Genomic DNA, 13,315 nt, shown 5'->3' with positions numbered 1-13,315 from the left:
CAGCAATTAAATAATAAATAGGGAATAAATACTGGTGGAAGGAGTATAGGGAATGGTGGGGGATGCAGGGCCCCAAGAGAGGAGAAATGATTGGAAGGGGATGTTGTGCTTATATAAATAGGGAGATGAAAAAGAAATGGAGGGATGCGTATAGGGCGATGGGCGCAGGGTGTGGCGCTGACGATATTCAGACGAGGTCGTGAGAGGGTCCCCTAGCGGTTGTGGCAGCCGGAAGCATTACAAGGAGGGGAAAGAGAGGCCGAGTGGGGGGCAGCACAGGGGAGGAAGAGAAAGGAAGCCGACCGTGAAAGGCCACCGAATAAATGTCAAAAAGCGCAGGCGAGCGAATTAACAACGCGCGCCATGATTGGTCAAGCTTGATGTGGAGGTTAAATAGGGTTCTCGCCCTCAAAATGGGAGCGAGGGGTGGACAATAGGTTAGGTTTTAGGCAGGAGCCCAGTTCCTGAACAAAATGATCCTCCCGCCGCACGCTGGGCCTCTGCACCTCCTTCCTTATCGGCCAAGCCGCAAGCATTGCTGTGGAGAAATCTAGCGCAATACGATCCTAGCACACCAAACCCGGTGGGCAATTTTCACAAGTGGGATGCCCGCGCTGATCCTCATCTAGCGCGGTTTCATGCTGGCCCTCCTCTCCCCCCCATCGGAAATCTCCGCGTGGGAGGCCCAGTTAAAATCCGGGTTGAAGAAATGGTGAATACTGGATTTCTGGAGCAAATGAGAAGAACCAAGGGTGCTAAATAAGGATGGCGCATTTATTGGCAAGAAATAAGAGGCATAATTAATTGAAGAATATTAGGGAGGGATGAATGATTCTCAAGTGGGGACGCTCTTCCCAATAAAAATCATGATGCACTACTATTATTACAAGAGAAAAAGACGGGGGGTGGGGCCGGCGGGGAGCTCAGCCCTGAATGAGCTGAAGAATGAGATAGACCACGCTGCCGAGGAACCGGATAAAACTCAGTGCTACTACACTCCAGAGAATAAATCTAGAAGAGGAAAGAAAAAAAAGTGGAGAATGTAAGAACACAGTCAATAGGAGTAGGTTTCACACCGTTAGAGCGTGGGGAAATACGTACGCAAAATAGGCAATGAGGCCGTCCCGTGAGGCGACCAAGGTCACCAGGACGGCGAGCAGAGCGTTGGTCAGGAGCCAGACCACGACCAAGCGAGTGCGGAAAGTGCGGTAGTAATCCTCCTGCTTTGTCTTTGCGTCGCGCTGTTGCTTCGGTGCTTCTACTTTGCGCTTAAGCTCGGTGATAGCTAAATCGTAGTCCGCGTTCAGATCCTTCTGTTCGGTAGGGACAGCAACTTCAACCGTCTGCATGCCATCCTCCTTCTTGGATTGGACCACACCAAGCTCGGTGGAGACGCCAGTATCGCCTTTGGTGCCCCAGCTAGAAATACAAAGTAGAAGCGTAAGTGATCAGAATCAGAGAAAGAGAGGGGATGGGCGGCAAAGCAAAGTTCAAAACGAATGGTTATACTGTACCTGATATCGTGCGTGTTGCAGAAGGCGTAGATGTTGAGCACGTTGATGTACGACGGCATCATGAAGATGTACTGCACAAACGATGTGAACATGTGCCATGGGTCAAGGTAGAGCAGCGAGGAAACGAAATACATGATATAGGTTGCAGCAAGCGATATGACGATATCGCGGAACGCGTTGTTTCGGAGGAGAGCCAGGAACCCGCCCCCATTGGCGCCTTGAATGGCCGTCTGTATACCAATCACGGTGATGTAAATGGAGGCAAAAAGCATATAGGCCATGATGATGGCAAAGAAAATCATGATGGCGGTATAGGACCATTTCGAGCTACACAGCAATAAATTCATTCCATGAATATCTGGCCAGATCCGAATGAAAACACACAAAATGGAGATGAGCATTTACCCCTGTGGCCTATTCCCTAGTGCCATCACAAACTGAACCACCAGCAGCGTCACGTAGACAAAACTGAGAGCAGCCTTGAGCCCGTCTCCTACATTCTTGGAAAAGGGGGGCGGGTTGACCACGGTAAGCGAATCAGCCAGAATGAAAAAGGTGATGAAGAAATTAGCCTGGAGTAAAAAGAGAGAGAAAAGGCCATTAGTCGCAATGGAGGACAGAGCGCAAAAGCAGACGCACCATGAAAAACCAAGCGAAGAGCAACGAAAACGCTTGGTAGACGAATTCGATGTAGAGCATCACTTTGCGGGTGAGCGAGTGAGCGCTTCGACCAATGTCCCTCACATGGTAAAGCGCATACACGGCTGCAAAGAAAGATCCGTTGAGCCATCTTCGGCGCTGTGAAATAAATTCGGGGACCGCATCCGGGACATCTGTTTCGCCGTACGCCGATTTGACGTAGCGGAGCACCCATGCATCGTCTCGCTTCGCGACCAGCTCGAAACAGAGGATGCGGTCCTCGGCGAGATACATGTTGGCCGTGAAGACATCGGCGTCCCCGCCATGCAGTGTCTCGCCTTTGAAGTAGGATTCGAGAGGCCCGCGTCCATGCTCATCGTTTTGAAGAGCAATGTAACGGTAGGCGGAGAAGGCACCGGGCAGCACCGAGATGTACCCGAAGACCGACTCGAGCGGCTTGTCCAGGATGTTGGACATTTTGTACTCGAAATTTTGGGCAGCCACCAGCGGGTTAAGCAGGTTGACGCCACCCGTGCCCGTCATGGCACGGATCTCACCACATGCGCCGCCAACATTCGAGTTCAAGTCGAACGTCTTCCACAGCTTATAAATGGAGGTGGGTCCGGGTCGTGTCCCAACGTCCAAGAGCACACACACGTTCGGCTGAAGCACTTTACCAAAGGCGTTGAAGAACCACCGGTGGGAATTGATCTTCTTTTGGTTTTTCTCCTTTAAGCAAAAGAGCACCTGCACGGGGATAATGCCCTTGTCATTGCCCCGCAGCTGGAGGTCTGGATCCATAGAGAGTTGGGTGGTGAACTCATAGATGTGGGCGGTGACCGGTTTGTTGTTCACGACATTCTTGGCGACTCCGTCCTGATATATTCCCATGGCGGAGAGCACGTGGAGAGTGCGCTCGTTCACCTTCTTTCGGCCATCGGACACTATACACACAACCACCTTCTTCCACCCGTCTTTGCCCCAAGTGCGGGAACGCTCCCGCGTGCAAAGATGCGCTATATTTTTCATGACTCCATGCATCGTGCGACAGAAGAGGACCTCGTCCTCATTGTACATGGTCATTACAATAAATAGCTCGGTGGTTCTCCCCATCAATGCCTGGCGCAGAGTGTAGTTCTGATCTTTGAAATCATTGGGATCGCATGTGGCAGCGGTGTATCGCATTTGAGTGAACTCCTTCTCATCCCTCAGCGGCACATTCTGCAAGTACCGCTCCGGCACGGGGCAATCTAGCACCAGGTTGCCACTGACCAGCTGTACCTTTTTAGTGGTGCGATTTCGACGCGGCTGATGCCGAGGGGCTGATCCATACCGCACGCGGACATCGTCCATCTCAATGGGAGTATCGGCCGGCCGCTGTTGTTCTGGCATAGGTTCCGCGCCCGAGAAGCCGGTATAATAGGACTGGGAATAGGGGCTGTGAGAATTTGGGGGCGCGTTATAATCACCTTGCGGCTGGGCATAGGACTGATTTAGGAGCGGTTCATGGACGGGATCATGGAGAGAAATTCGAGATTCCGCGTTAGGGGAGGGGGGGTAAAGTTCTTGTGATGGATAGGGGGGCTGAAGCTGATACTGGTCCTGATATTGATTAGGGTACTGATTGTGAGGGGGATTGTGGAGGGGAGGTGGCGGAGGGTTCGGGGATGGGTACATTATGTTTTGATCGTGATTGAGGTGAAGGGAAGCGAAGTGCGAAGCACAGGGTGTGAAGCATTTATACCGGAATTCTAGAATATGGCTGATGGCTCTAGTGGCGTTGAAAAACGTACATTTCCACGAACCAGTAGAAACACACTTGCCACCACAAGTCTTTTTTCTAAAAAAATTAAAAAGGAGTTTGACATGATTAGCTTAGGCTCTGATATGCTGAGACTAGTACCACACTCGTTTTGTTTAAAAGCCTCTTAGCAAACATACAAGATCGCACAGGATATTGATATACTAAGAAAAATGGAAGGAAAAAAAGAAAAACAGAACATGTATAGAAAAAAAAACACTCAAAAAAGTTCGTATATAATAATAATAAGGGATCATCATTAGTAATAGAGCAATAAAATAGAGCGAATAGAAGGGACACAGTGAAGTAAAGAAAAAAGGAAAAAAAAAGCTTTTCGTAGGAAAGGAGACTTAAAAGCTAATAATTAATATTTTTTAACACATAACTAAAAATAGCTATCCTTAATAATAGGGGAATGTAGAAAAAAAAATAAAAACATCCCAAGAAATAAAGTGTTAACAAATATAAATAAATAACTATAAAAAAAACAAACTAAAACATGCCAAAAGTACCAAAGAAGGCAGCCCCACTCTTTGGCTTTTCTTCCCGCCGCCCGCCGGCCAATAAACCACCTGCTCCGCTTGCAGCAATAGCCGATGGATTTAATGCAATGGGGTTGGACGTGGGGGCGCTGGACGATCCTCCCGACCCGCTATATCCATTTTCGATGCTCTCACTGCGGTTGCGTGCGAACGGTGGGAGGGAGCTAGGTGGATACATGGGGGAGAGGGGGGAAGATACAGGCATGGGAGGCGATTTGGCCGAAGCAAAAGTTGTTGCGGAGGCATTGGAGGTGGACCGAGAGCGCACGTTGTAATTTCGGGACATGGCACTCGAAGAGGCAGCTGGTCCCGATGAGTAGGAGTCGTAACGAGGCCCGCTGCCGGACACGGGTGGGGGATAGGAGGGGGACATTGTGCTACTGTCGTCATAGTGCGAATGGGACGAAGAATCGCGGATCTGCGGCTGCTGCTGTTGCTGTTGTTGCTGCTGTTGCTGCTGCTGCATCTTCTTCGCCGCGACCATCACCTTGAGTGCTCGGATTTGCAAACCGGTCTGCCCGGTCAGAGCTGCTGTCTCGTAGATGAGAGGCGCAGTGGACATGTTGAGCATTTGATGGAGTGCATGCGTGGTAAGCTGATGTAGCCGATCGAGGTCGTACATGTCCGCTAAAAGCAATAGACGCGCAAGAACCTGTGGTTGATGCTGCTGCGCAGTCAACAAATGATCCGTATACACGTATTGCAGGAAAGCTAGCACCACGTGGTGCGGTTCATTGATAAACAAGCATCGCGATTTGGGAAGCAGCACAGCTGTCTCTTTGGCTGCCTCTTGCGCGTCCTCCGTGGCAGAAGAGGCCGGCGGGTCGCCGTTTTGTTGAGGGGCGCCATTTTCATGTGCCGATGTGTCCTCCCCGTCCTCAGGAGGTTGTGGCTCCTTCTTCTCATCCTCGCCCTTGGCTGACGCATCTTCCTCGCCATGTTCGTCCTCGTCTAGCTTCGAATCATTCTCCAGCGGTTGGAGATCAGAGGCGGGGATCACGGAGGATTCTACGCTTGCAGTCGAATTGCGATTTCCCTTTTCCTCCTTCTGCTCTACTTTACTCGCCTCTCGACAGTGTTCCTCCAGCAAAGCCTTGAAATACGGCCATCGAGCGGCGAGAATGGCTGAATTCACCGGGATCTTCTGATGATCGGCCGTCAGCACCTCGAAATCTGTTAATGCGGGCTCGCTCAGCAGGCCCAGTCCCAGTTCTTGTGCCAGACTCGACATGGTAGCCGGAGGGGGACGATAGATCCCGAATGCTTCCAGGTCCACGATCGTCACGTGGTCAAAGTTCGCCTGTCTGTGGTTGTAGTCCTCCACAAGAGAACGATCGCGGTTCCCCAAGACAATGTATTTGTTGGTTTCCTCGCATAATACCCCGCGGTTCCAGGATCCCGACGAGAAGCATGAACCCGTTTCCACGCGAGTCCACGCCAAGTTGGTCAGATTTAGGCACCAGATGCTGAACGTTTGTGAGGCATTCGTCAGATAGGTCCCCGAGAGTATCATGTGGTGGCCGATGATAGCGCCGGTGGGGAATCGAAGCCCCGGGGGTAGGAAGTTGCCGGTCATGTTGGTGGAGTGATCGTTGATTTGGAGAGGCCCGTGCGAAGGCGAGAGGAGAATGAAGAGTTCGCGTTTCACATCCGTGAAATTGAAGTTGGAATAGAGGTAAATTGGGGTGGGCTGACCGTCGGAAGCGGCGACAGAATAAGAGAGCCGGAAGGAGGTGCGTGAAAACGACTTGATTCGCTCACGGCCCGTCGGGTGATTCAGCGACGATTGCGAGGATGATTTATGTAACGGGGGGGAGGCGAATCCAGGCGCAGATCCGGATCGCAACGAACTCGATCGCGGGTTCGGTTGTTGCATAGATTGTAGGGAGGGTGATTTCCGCAACATGCTACCCTCCCCTCCCCCATAACTTGGCGATCCGATTGGAGGTGGCGGGGAATCGAATCCGCTATCATTGATGGTCGAAGAGTAGGAGGGCGACTCAAGCGGCATCACAGGTGACGCCGATATGCCCGCAGCTGATTTTCCTGTGACGCCGTACAATGGCACGGTACATTGGGTGGTGGGGGTAACGATAATGGAGCGATAGGCACCGCACTGTTTCTCAAAGTTGCGCGACATGGACCAGGTCCATTCATCGAGATCGAGGATGTTCATTTCCTCAATATACGAGTTGGACATGTCCTGACCGCCAACCACCACTAGCTTGTTACCACTAACGGAAGCTAGATGGGCGTATCGTGGTCGTGGGTTAAATAGCGAGGGTGTTATCTCCGGATGGCTCCATGTCAAAGTGTCAAGATCGAGAACAGTGATGTCGTCAAGTACGCAAAGCCCATCTGCAGAGCTTCGTGAATAGCCCATTCCTCCGAACATGATGATGGAGTCCTTATAGTGGGTAGCAGAATGAAAATAGCGTTGCTTTGGGAGTCGCTGTGGATTAGAAGGGTCAGAAGGCACACGGGTCCAATGAAAAGTGAGGAGATCAAGGATGTAGAGATCGTTGGTCATTTTGCGTGTGGAGACAAGTCGGCCGGCAAAGAGATACATCTTTGTCCCCACAACGGTGGTTGAAGCACCTACGAGAGGCGGTGGGACATCGCCAGTGGTTTGGCGTGTAGTAACGGTGAGAGCAGAAACCGATTGATTAGCGCTGCCCGGTGCAGGCATCATGGCTCCAGATGTCCAAGAAATAAAATGAATCTACTCTGTATGGGAATGAAGGCTAGCCGATGTACCAAAAGAGATGTTTGGTAGCAGAATGATGTAGAAAATATAGTTCAAATATAATAAAAGGCAAAATCAAGAGCGGGTGACACGATCCTTAGTGAACTTGTAGATAGAAATAATCGGCAATTAGATCCTTTTGTTCTAGTTAGGAAAACAATAAAACGGTTAGGCTCAAACAAAGACAAAAAAAGGGAAAAAAAAGAAAGATAAGCAATTACCTAGTCAATTCACAAGCATGATAGTGCAGCAGAGCAAGAAAATTAATAACAAGAAAAAAGAGTAAAAAAAAAATGGTAAAAAAGGTATAAAAAGAAAAAAAAAGGAGGAAAGATGGAGAAGGGTGATGAAAATGTCTGTGTGTTGCTCAAGGTTTTTTCGAGCAGTTTAGAATAATGCGAAGCATAAAGGCTTCCAATATACAAGTGGCTTGTGAATAAATAAAATCTAAGACCTCCTCGAAACCACTCTTTATTTTTTATGGTTAATAAGTTATACTAAAGGGAGGGCGGAAACACAAATCAATTATAGGTATGCATTCATAGTTCGATGTAGATTCAAAAGGGATTTTAAGGTCAAGTGATATCAAAATAGAGCATCTTTAAGGATTGGATTCGATAGCGTCCCAAGTATGGACGGTTTGATTGTATATATACACCTATAAGGATAGAGAAGAGAGTAAGTAAAATAAAAGGGAGGAGAGCAGTCCATGCGTAATTTATGACAGGGATATACATACAGTTCGCCTTGGAGGGAATACTTCGTAATTGAAATGAGTCACACTAGTAGCTTTGTATATAAGCAACGCAAAATTATCCAAAGCTATGGAATGGATGATTTTTTTAGCATCGTTGGGATAATCATTGGACAATGCATCCAGATGGAGGCAAGCAAATGCTTTGTCGTTGCGCGGAGCATCACCCGATGACGGCCAGGTGAACCTGGAACGCAGTCTTGAGTTAAGTCGTTGCCATTGACGTAGTCGCTCCCGTTCCCAGTAATCCTCTGAGTGTTCTTGCAAATCCGAAATGATGCGAGGAGGTGGATAACGAGTCACTTGGACTGGCGCGGAAGCAATATAAAAGCGCCCGGAGAAATAGAAATGTTCTTTCGACTTCGGCATAGCCCTATGTTGATAAACATAGCTGAATTTTTGGGTTGGTCTACACATTTTTATATCACCAAGGGATTACCAGCACAGCTCTGCTTTAGCAGTCGACTTAAGATCACACATGAGATGGCTGTCATTCACGGCAAGCTGAAACAAAAGATATCTCGAATCGTCCTCTGACCGTGGAATGAGAGAAATTATATATTTATATACGTATATACGTAAATATCAGCGTTCGGCAAGAAAATATACATTGCCTGCCAAATGGTAGAAACACCTACTTAAAAAGTCCTGGAATACTATTGAATGCATGGATACATCTCCTGAGCGCTTGATGTTGCTCATTTGGATATATGCTGTTAGAAATGAATATAGGTTATACAGCTTGCACTCATTGATGAACATCGTGAAAATGGTCACCAGTCTCATCCTCATTCGCGTAATTGCGTAAAAATGATTGGTGTAGTAATTTTTGCCATGTCTCGGCTTTTTCACTAATTTTCTCAGGTATCGAGGTGGAAGAGGATATAACTAGTGAAGACCCTTTACTTTTCAACATTAACGTGAAGAGACGAAAGGGGTTTTACCGGGGAGAAGGGAATTGCTACGTGCAAATGGCAGTATAAGAAAAAGCGTGTTTTACACAAAAAATAAATAAAAGTATCAAAAGCAAGTAAATTAACGATCATAATCTTAAAATTGAATTTTAAATTTAGTGAACGTGGCCAAACTTTCGATACGCTTCGGACTTTGGTTCGGAATGTTCAGAAAGAGTAATGCTTCTTTTTGTGAGGTATCTGACGGAAGTGCATGCTTAGTGTGTTTGGCGCAGCAAGACATATCTTAGAGTCGATCTCCGCCACCGCCTCCACCACCACCGCCTCCTCCTCTTCCTCGATCGCCACCACGGATCAGTTTCGTTTTCTTTCGCGATGCCGACTTGTGCTTCCGCTTGTATTCACGGGTAATCTCTTCGCGCATCTGCTCCCACGCTGTAGTCACTTCCTCCCTTGAGTTAAAGGTGAAAATATTAGCGCTTAGCCGGTGAAAAAGCATTGGGGTTTTGGATCACTTACAAGGATGAAGTCCGCACAAAGAAGCGATCCTTGGCATCACCAAAAGCATGGGTCGGAGTCCTATCAGATCATAATGAGCCGATTCTAGAATAATGTCACTTTCGATCAGCTAAGTATTCACACTTACCGTGAGGTAAGCTCGTCGTTGTCAAAATGAAAGAAGAACAGTTGATTGACTGCCAAATATGATTCTTGTGGGAGCGCGGGTATTTTGCTATCAGAAAAGGCGGACGGGACCTTATATACTTCCTCAATTGCTTGTTCCTCGTCCTCCTCTTCCGCCTCGTCATCGTCTCCACCGAAGAGTTTAAATGAGCCAGCTAAAATGAAGATTAATACAATAATTAACCACTGCCCTTGAAATTTTCTAAAGAAGAGTCACATTACATTCGCCACCACCAGCACCAAAAAGAGGCTTCAGATTCACATTAATCTCGTAGTTCTTGTCGGTGGAAAGGGAGGTGGATTGGGCTGGAAGAGGCTCGGGCTTTGATTCAGCCGAGATAGGCAAATTCGCCGTTGAATTGGCTATGATAAAGCATACAGAGGGGAAAAAAAATGAATAACGAAAAGAAAAGGGCCTGGTCATCATCTTTCACTTACGTTTTGGCGGTTCGGAGGGCTTCTCATCCTCCTCAGTGTGGAATTTAAGAATATTATTCTTGTATAACAAAGGATCAACCACGATTTTCGTTCCGTCCGGACGCAACAATCTCATTAATGCAATGGCACGTCCATAGCGCCCTTTTTTCCATAGCTTCAATGTATATAGGATAAGCACTATGGATCTAGGATTTAGGAGAGGTCTCGATTCAACTTACTCTACGCTTGTGTGCATTTTTATCGGTGACCAGGCTCATATCACGAGAATGTATTATGCCAGTTCGCAGTAATCGCTGCCATTTAATTTTCTCTCGCCGCTTCTCGCTGCTCTTCTCCTTTGCAAGTCTTTTGTACACGATCAGCACGAGACTAACAAAGCTCGTCATCTAAATTCCAATGATAGTTACCTTTGTAAATAATCAGGCTTGGCTTCCTGCACTTTTAGAGTGGTGTCTTTCCATGGGCGATCGTTTAAAGCTAGACCTAACGATTTTCCAAGTGGTTAATCATCTATTTATACCGAAGAGGAGCGCTGGAAATTTATATTTTACATTTCTTCCATCCTTCTTTCGTGGTCTTAAGTGTCACATAACCGAATCCTCGGCAATCGCCGGAGAATCCCTCGCGAATGATACTCATCTCGATTACATCTCCATAGGCTTCAAAGCGAAGTTTCAGATCCCCCTCGGCAAGTTTGGGCGGGAGGCCTCCCACATAAGCCCTCTTTGTTATCACTATAGATCCAAAGGTGAGTAAGACGCTCCTCCAGTGAGCTGCCCATTCATTGGGTCAGGTCGATCGGGATGATATACCTTTATTCGGATCCCTTCCCATGTTTCGATTGATTGTTTAACCACCCTAAATAGGCCACTTCTTTCCCCTTCATCCACAGGGAAATTCCAACGTTTATCAATCAAAGTCACCGAGCAGTCACACACAAACAGTCCAAACCTCTCCAGTATGAGATTGAGAAACTAGAGTCATGTATTAAAGCAAAATAGTACACACGCCGACTAAGGCATCCAATTAAGAAACAAAAGCACAAAAATGACCGTCGCATAAACTACATCCCCCTATCCGACGCAGCCTATCATTAATTCTTGTTGTTGGCCACCTCCACCGCAAATCCTACCACGAGCTTGGAGAACTCAAATATGTGGTTGTAACTGACACGGGAGGTCGTGTCTCGGTCGGAGTGGATGTATGGGCTCGCATCATTGAATGTGGCCTCAAATGCAAAACTGCTAGGGAAACCAGCCCGGTTGAAAGAGGCGTGGTCACTGCAAGCATAGCCACAACGGGTGTTAACCCACTTGAGCGTGGTGTAAGCGTCGACAAGGGTGCGCAAGAAGGCGCTTAGGCTGGCATCGACGTAATCGGTGACGATGCCGAGGCTACCTCGGGTGCCCTCGTATCCGGTCATATCCTGCTGGAGCATGCCGGCGATTTTGACTCCGTCGGCCTTGTACTTGTTGGCAATGGCCTGAGAACCGCGAAGTCCCACCTCTTCAGCGGCGTACCACTGGAATTCAATGCTGCGCTCGGGCTTGAACCCTCCTGCAACAAGGGCTCGGTATGCTTCGAGGATGGTCACACTCCCGGACCCATCGTCGTCGGCTCCAGGGGCCCGCCCGTTCTGCGGGTTGTTCTGGTTAATGCTGTCCTGGTGCGCCCCCACCACCACGATGTCCTTTAGAGCGGGGTTGCTTCCCTCAATGCGGGCGATCACCGAGAATTGCGGCCATGAGTGCTGGAACTTCTTGACGCTCACCTTAAGGCCGCCGGTGGCCGAGTTGGCAATCTCCGTTGCCTTGTCGAAAATCCACTGTGCACTTTGTACTCCCGTCTGTGAAGTGTAGTAGCGGTTGTTGAAGCTTGCCAACTTCTCAAGGGTAGTCTGGAGATTTTGCTTGTTGAGAAGGCCTTGGAGCTTCTTAACCTGCTCCTTGTATTGAGGGGCACTGGGATAGGCCACGGTCTCTAACCAACGTGATCGTAAAGTGAGTAAAAAGGACACGAGCACAACATTTGGAGAGAGATGTGTGGAGGGCCTGTATTCAAGTGCAACTCCCCATCCTCCCTAAAGGTCAAGGACTCACCCGCAGCGGAGCGAAGGTCGGCCTGCACAAGATCGGGTTGATCGGTGAGATCAAAAAACTTCTTCCCGCTCTTGATGAGTCCAAGCAGTTCAGCTTCGGTCACCGTGATCACTTCGCCAGGCCTAGATTACAACCGCGAAAGGGGAGGAGGGGAAGGAGAGATCAGATTCACGTGAGAGAAACGAGAACCGTCCATGCCTACTTACTTAGTGGAGATGGTGTGCTTTCCCCCTTGCTCGGCCGGCTGAGGGGCAGCGGCGACGAGGGCGAGGGCCGCGACCATAACGCAGAATGATGTCACAAGCTTCATGGCAAGATAATTGAGGCGTGAGAGAATGAGAGAAGAAGGAGAGTGGAGAGTGGGGGAAAAGGGGAAGAGATTGGGATCGGGAGAGAGTGGAGAGTGGAGAGCCTTGATTCATCCGAAACCCGCCATTTATATAGAGCAGCCTCAAAGCCGAGGAACTATTTTTGCTTACCCTATTTTCGAATTTTCTCAAGCTATTGTGTTAATGGTATTATGAAAGCACCGGTGGGCCACTGCAAGGGGGGCTGCGGCCTTCTCCAGCAGGCCTTCCCCTTGAAGATGGTGTCATCCGCACCGGCAATTTACTGTTTCAGGCTCAACCGTATTTTCCCCTGGATCGCCAAATCAGAGCCGGCCGTTGCAAATGAGTTGTGCTAAGGGGGACACAGTCCCCTTCCCCTGTTAGCTAATCTAGCCTTTCATTTAGGTATAAACTTGTCATGTGTCTCATTGTTTCATCCCGATCTTAAGCTTATTTTATCGCATCATGTTGGACAAGCTCGCATGAAAGAACCCTAATGAGGCCGTCTTATTGTTCCCTTAACCTAAATCCTATTCCCTCCTCCTCTCCGCTGCACATCTCCTTCCCAGTTGTACGCTGTGCGCACTTCGAACTCCCCATAGTCATAACTTGCCTTTGAGTTCGGCCCATACTACGGTCAATGACGCCCTCCAGGCACACGCTGCCGCCATCGCTCGCGCCAAGTTTCGCCTTTATGATGCACAGCGGAGGGAGGGGGGTACAAATGTAGCTACTCTTTGTCTTACCATTGAGTTTCTTCATCGGACACTTGCTCAACTTCGTCATCCCATGTGAGGTCATGTATTCCTTGCGCTAAAAGGAGGGCTGGTATCGCGATGCATAACGCTTGAAGCG

General features: G+C 48.6%; 7 protein-coding genes across 7 annotated transcripts; 1 reads left to right on the top strand and 6 right to left on the bottom strand.

The window, feature by feature from the left end:
- Positions 1 to 323: 323 nt before the first annotated feature.
- On the top strand, positions 324 to 763 carry VTP21DRAFT_4514 (uncharacterized protein; the record flags this gene model as incomplete). Its single annotated transcript, XM_069394934.1, has 2 exons — positions 324 to 388; positions 454 to 763. The coding sequence occupies 2 exons, from the start codon at positions 324 to 326 to the stop codon at positions 761 to 763; spliced, it is 375 nt and encodes a 124-aa protein (XP_069256122.1).
- A 160-nt stretch (positions 764 to 923) lies between these two features.
- VTP21DRAFT_4513 (uncharacterized protein) lies at positions 924 to 3,830 on the bottom strand (the record flags this gene model as incomplete). Its single annotated transcript, XM_069394933.1, has 5 exons — positions 924 to 1,011; positions 1,102 to 1,419; positions 1,515 to 1,841; positions 1,920 to 2,086; positions 2,154 to 3,830. The coding sequence occupies 5 exons, from the start codon at positions 3,828 to 3,830 to the stop codon at positions 924 to 926; spliced, it is 2,577 nt and encodes an 858-aa protein (XP_069256121.1).
- A 616-nt stretch (positions 3,831 to 4,446) lies between these two features.
- On the bottom strand, positions 4,447 to 7,188 carry VTP21DRAFT_4512 (uncharacterized protein; the record flags this gene model as incomplete). Its single annotated transcript, XM_069394932.1, has 1 exon — positions 4,447 to 7,188. The coding sequence occupies one exon, from the start codon at positions 7,186 to 7,188 to the stop codon at positions 4,447 to 4,449; it is 2,742 nt and encodes a 913-aa protein (XP_069256120.1).
- A 655-nt stretch (positions 7,189 to 7,843) lies between these two features.
- Positions 7,844 to 8,912, bottom strand: VTP21DRAFT_4511 (uncharacterized protein; the record flags this gene model as incomplete). Its single annotated transcript, XM_069394931.1, has 5 exons — positions 7,844 to 7,900; positions 7,982 to 8,369; positions 8,436 to 8,529; positions 8,635 to 8,709; positions 8,774 to 8,912. 5 exons carry the CDS (start codon positions 8,910 to 8,912, stop codon positions 7,844 to 7,846), a joined length of 753 nt encoding a protein of 250 aa, XP_069256119.1.
- Positions 8,913 to 9,196: 284 nt separating this feature from the next.
- Positions 9,197 to 10,866, bottom strand: VTP21DRAFT_4510 (uncharacterized protein; the record flags this gene model as incomplete). Its single annotated transcript, XM_069394930.1, has 9 exons — positions 9,197 to 9,362; positions 9,430 to 9,489; positions 9,557 to 9,749; positions 9,817 to 9,957; positions 10,033 to 10,186; positions 10,251 to 10,377; positions 10,440 to 10,515; positions 10,584 to 10,766; positions 10,845 to 10,866. The coding sequence occupies 9 exons, from the start codon at positions 10,864 to 10,866 to the stop codon at positions 9,197 to 9,199; spliced, it is 1,122 nt and encodes a 373-aa protein (XP_069256118.1).
- Positions 10,867 to 11,125: 259 nt separating this feature from the next.
- Positions 11,126 to 12,441, bottom strand: VTP21DRAFT_4509 (uncharacterized protein; the record flags this gene model as incomplete). The annotated part of the gene is made up of 3 exons (XM_069394928.1): positions 11,126 to 12,012; positions 12,132 to 12,253; positions 12,338 to 12,441. 3 exons carry the CDS (start codon positions 12,439 to 12,441, stop codon positions 11,126 to 11,128), a joined length of 1,113 nt encoding a protein of 370 aa, XP_069256117.1.
- A 526-nt stretch (positions 12,442 to 12,967) lies between these two features.
- On the bottom strand, positions 12,968 to 13,261 carry VTP21DRAFT_4508 (uncharacterized protein; the record flags this gene model as incomplete). Its single annotated transcript, XM_069394927.1, has 1 exon — positions 12,968 to 13,261. The coding sequence occupies one exon, from the start codon at positions 13,259 to 13,261 to the stop codon at positions 12,968 to 12,970; it is 294 nt and encodes a 97-aa protein (XP_069256116.1).
- Between the last annotated feature and the right edge of the window lie 54 nt (positions 13,262 to 13,315).

The sequence above is a fragment of the Calcarisporiella thermophila genome, assembly GCF_041956535.1.
Source record: "Calcarisporiella thermophila strain CBS 279.70 unplaced genomic scaffold VTP21scaffold_2, whole genome shotgun sequence".
In the NCBI taxonomy this organism is placed as follows: domain Eukaryota; kingdom Fungi; phylum Calcarisporiellomycota; class Calcarisporiellomycetes; order Calcarisporiellales; family Calcarisporiellaceae; genus Calcarisporiella; species Calcarisporiella thermophila.
Note: the sequence above shows the minus strand (reverse complement) of the source record. Positions and strands in the feature narration are given on the sequence as shown.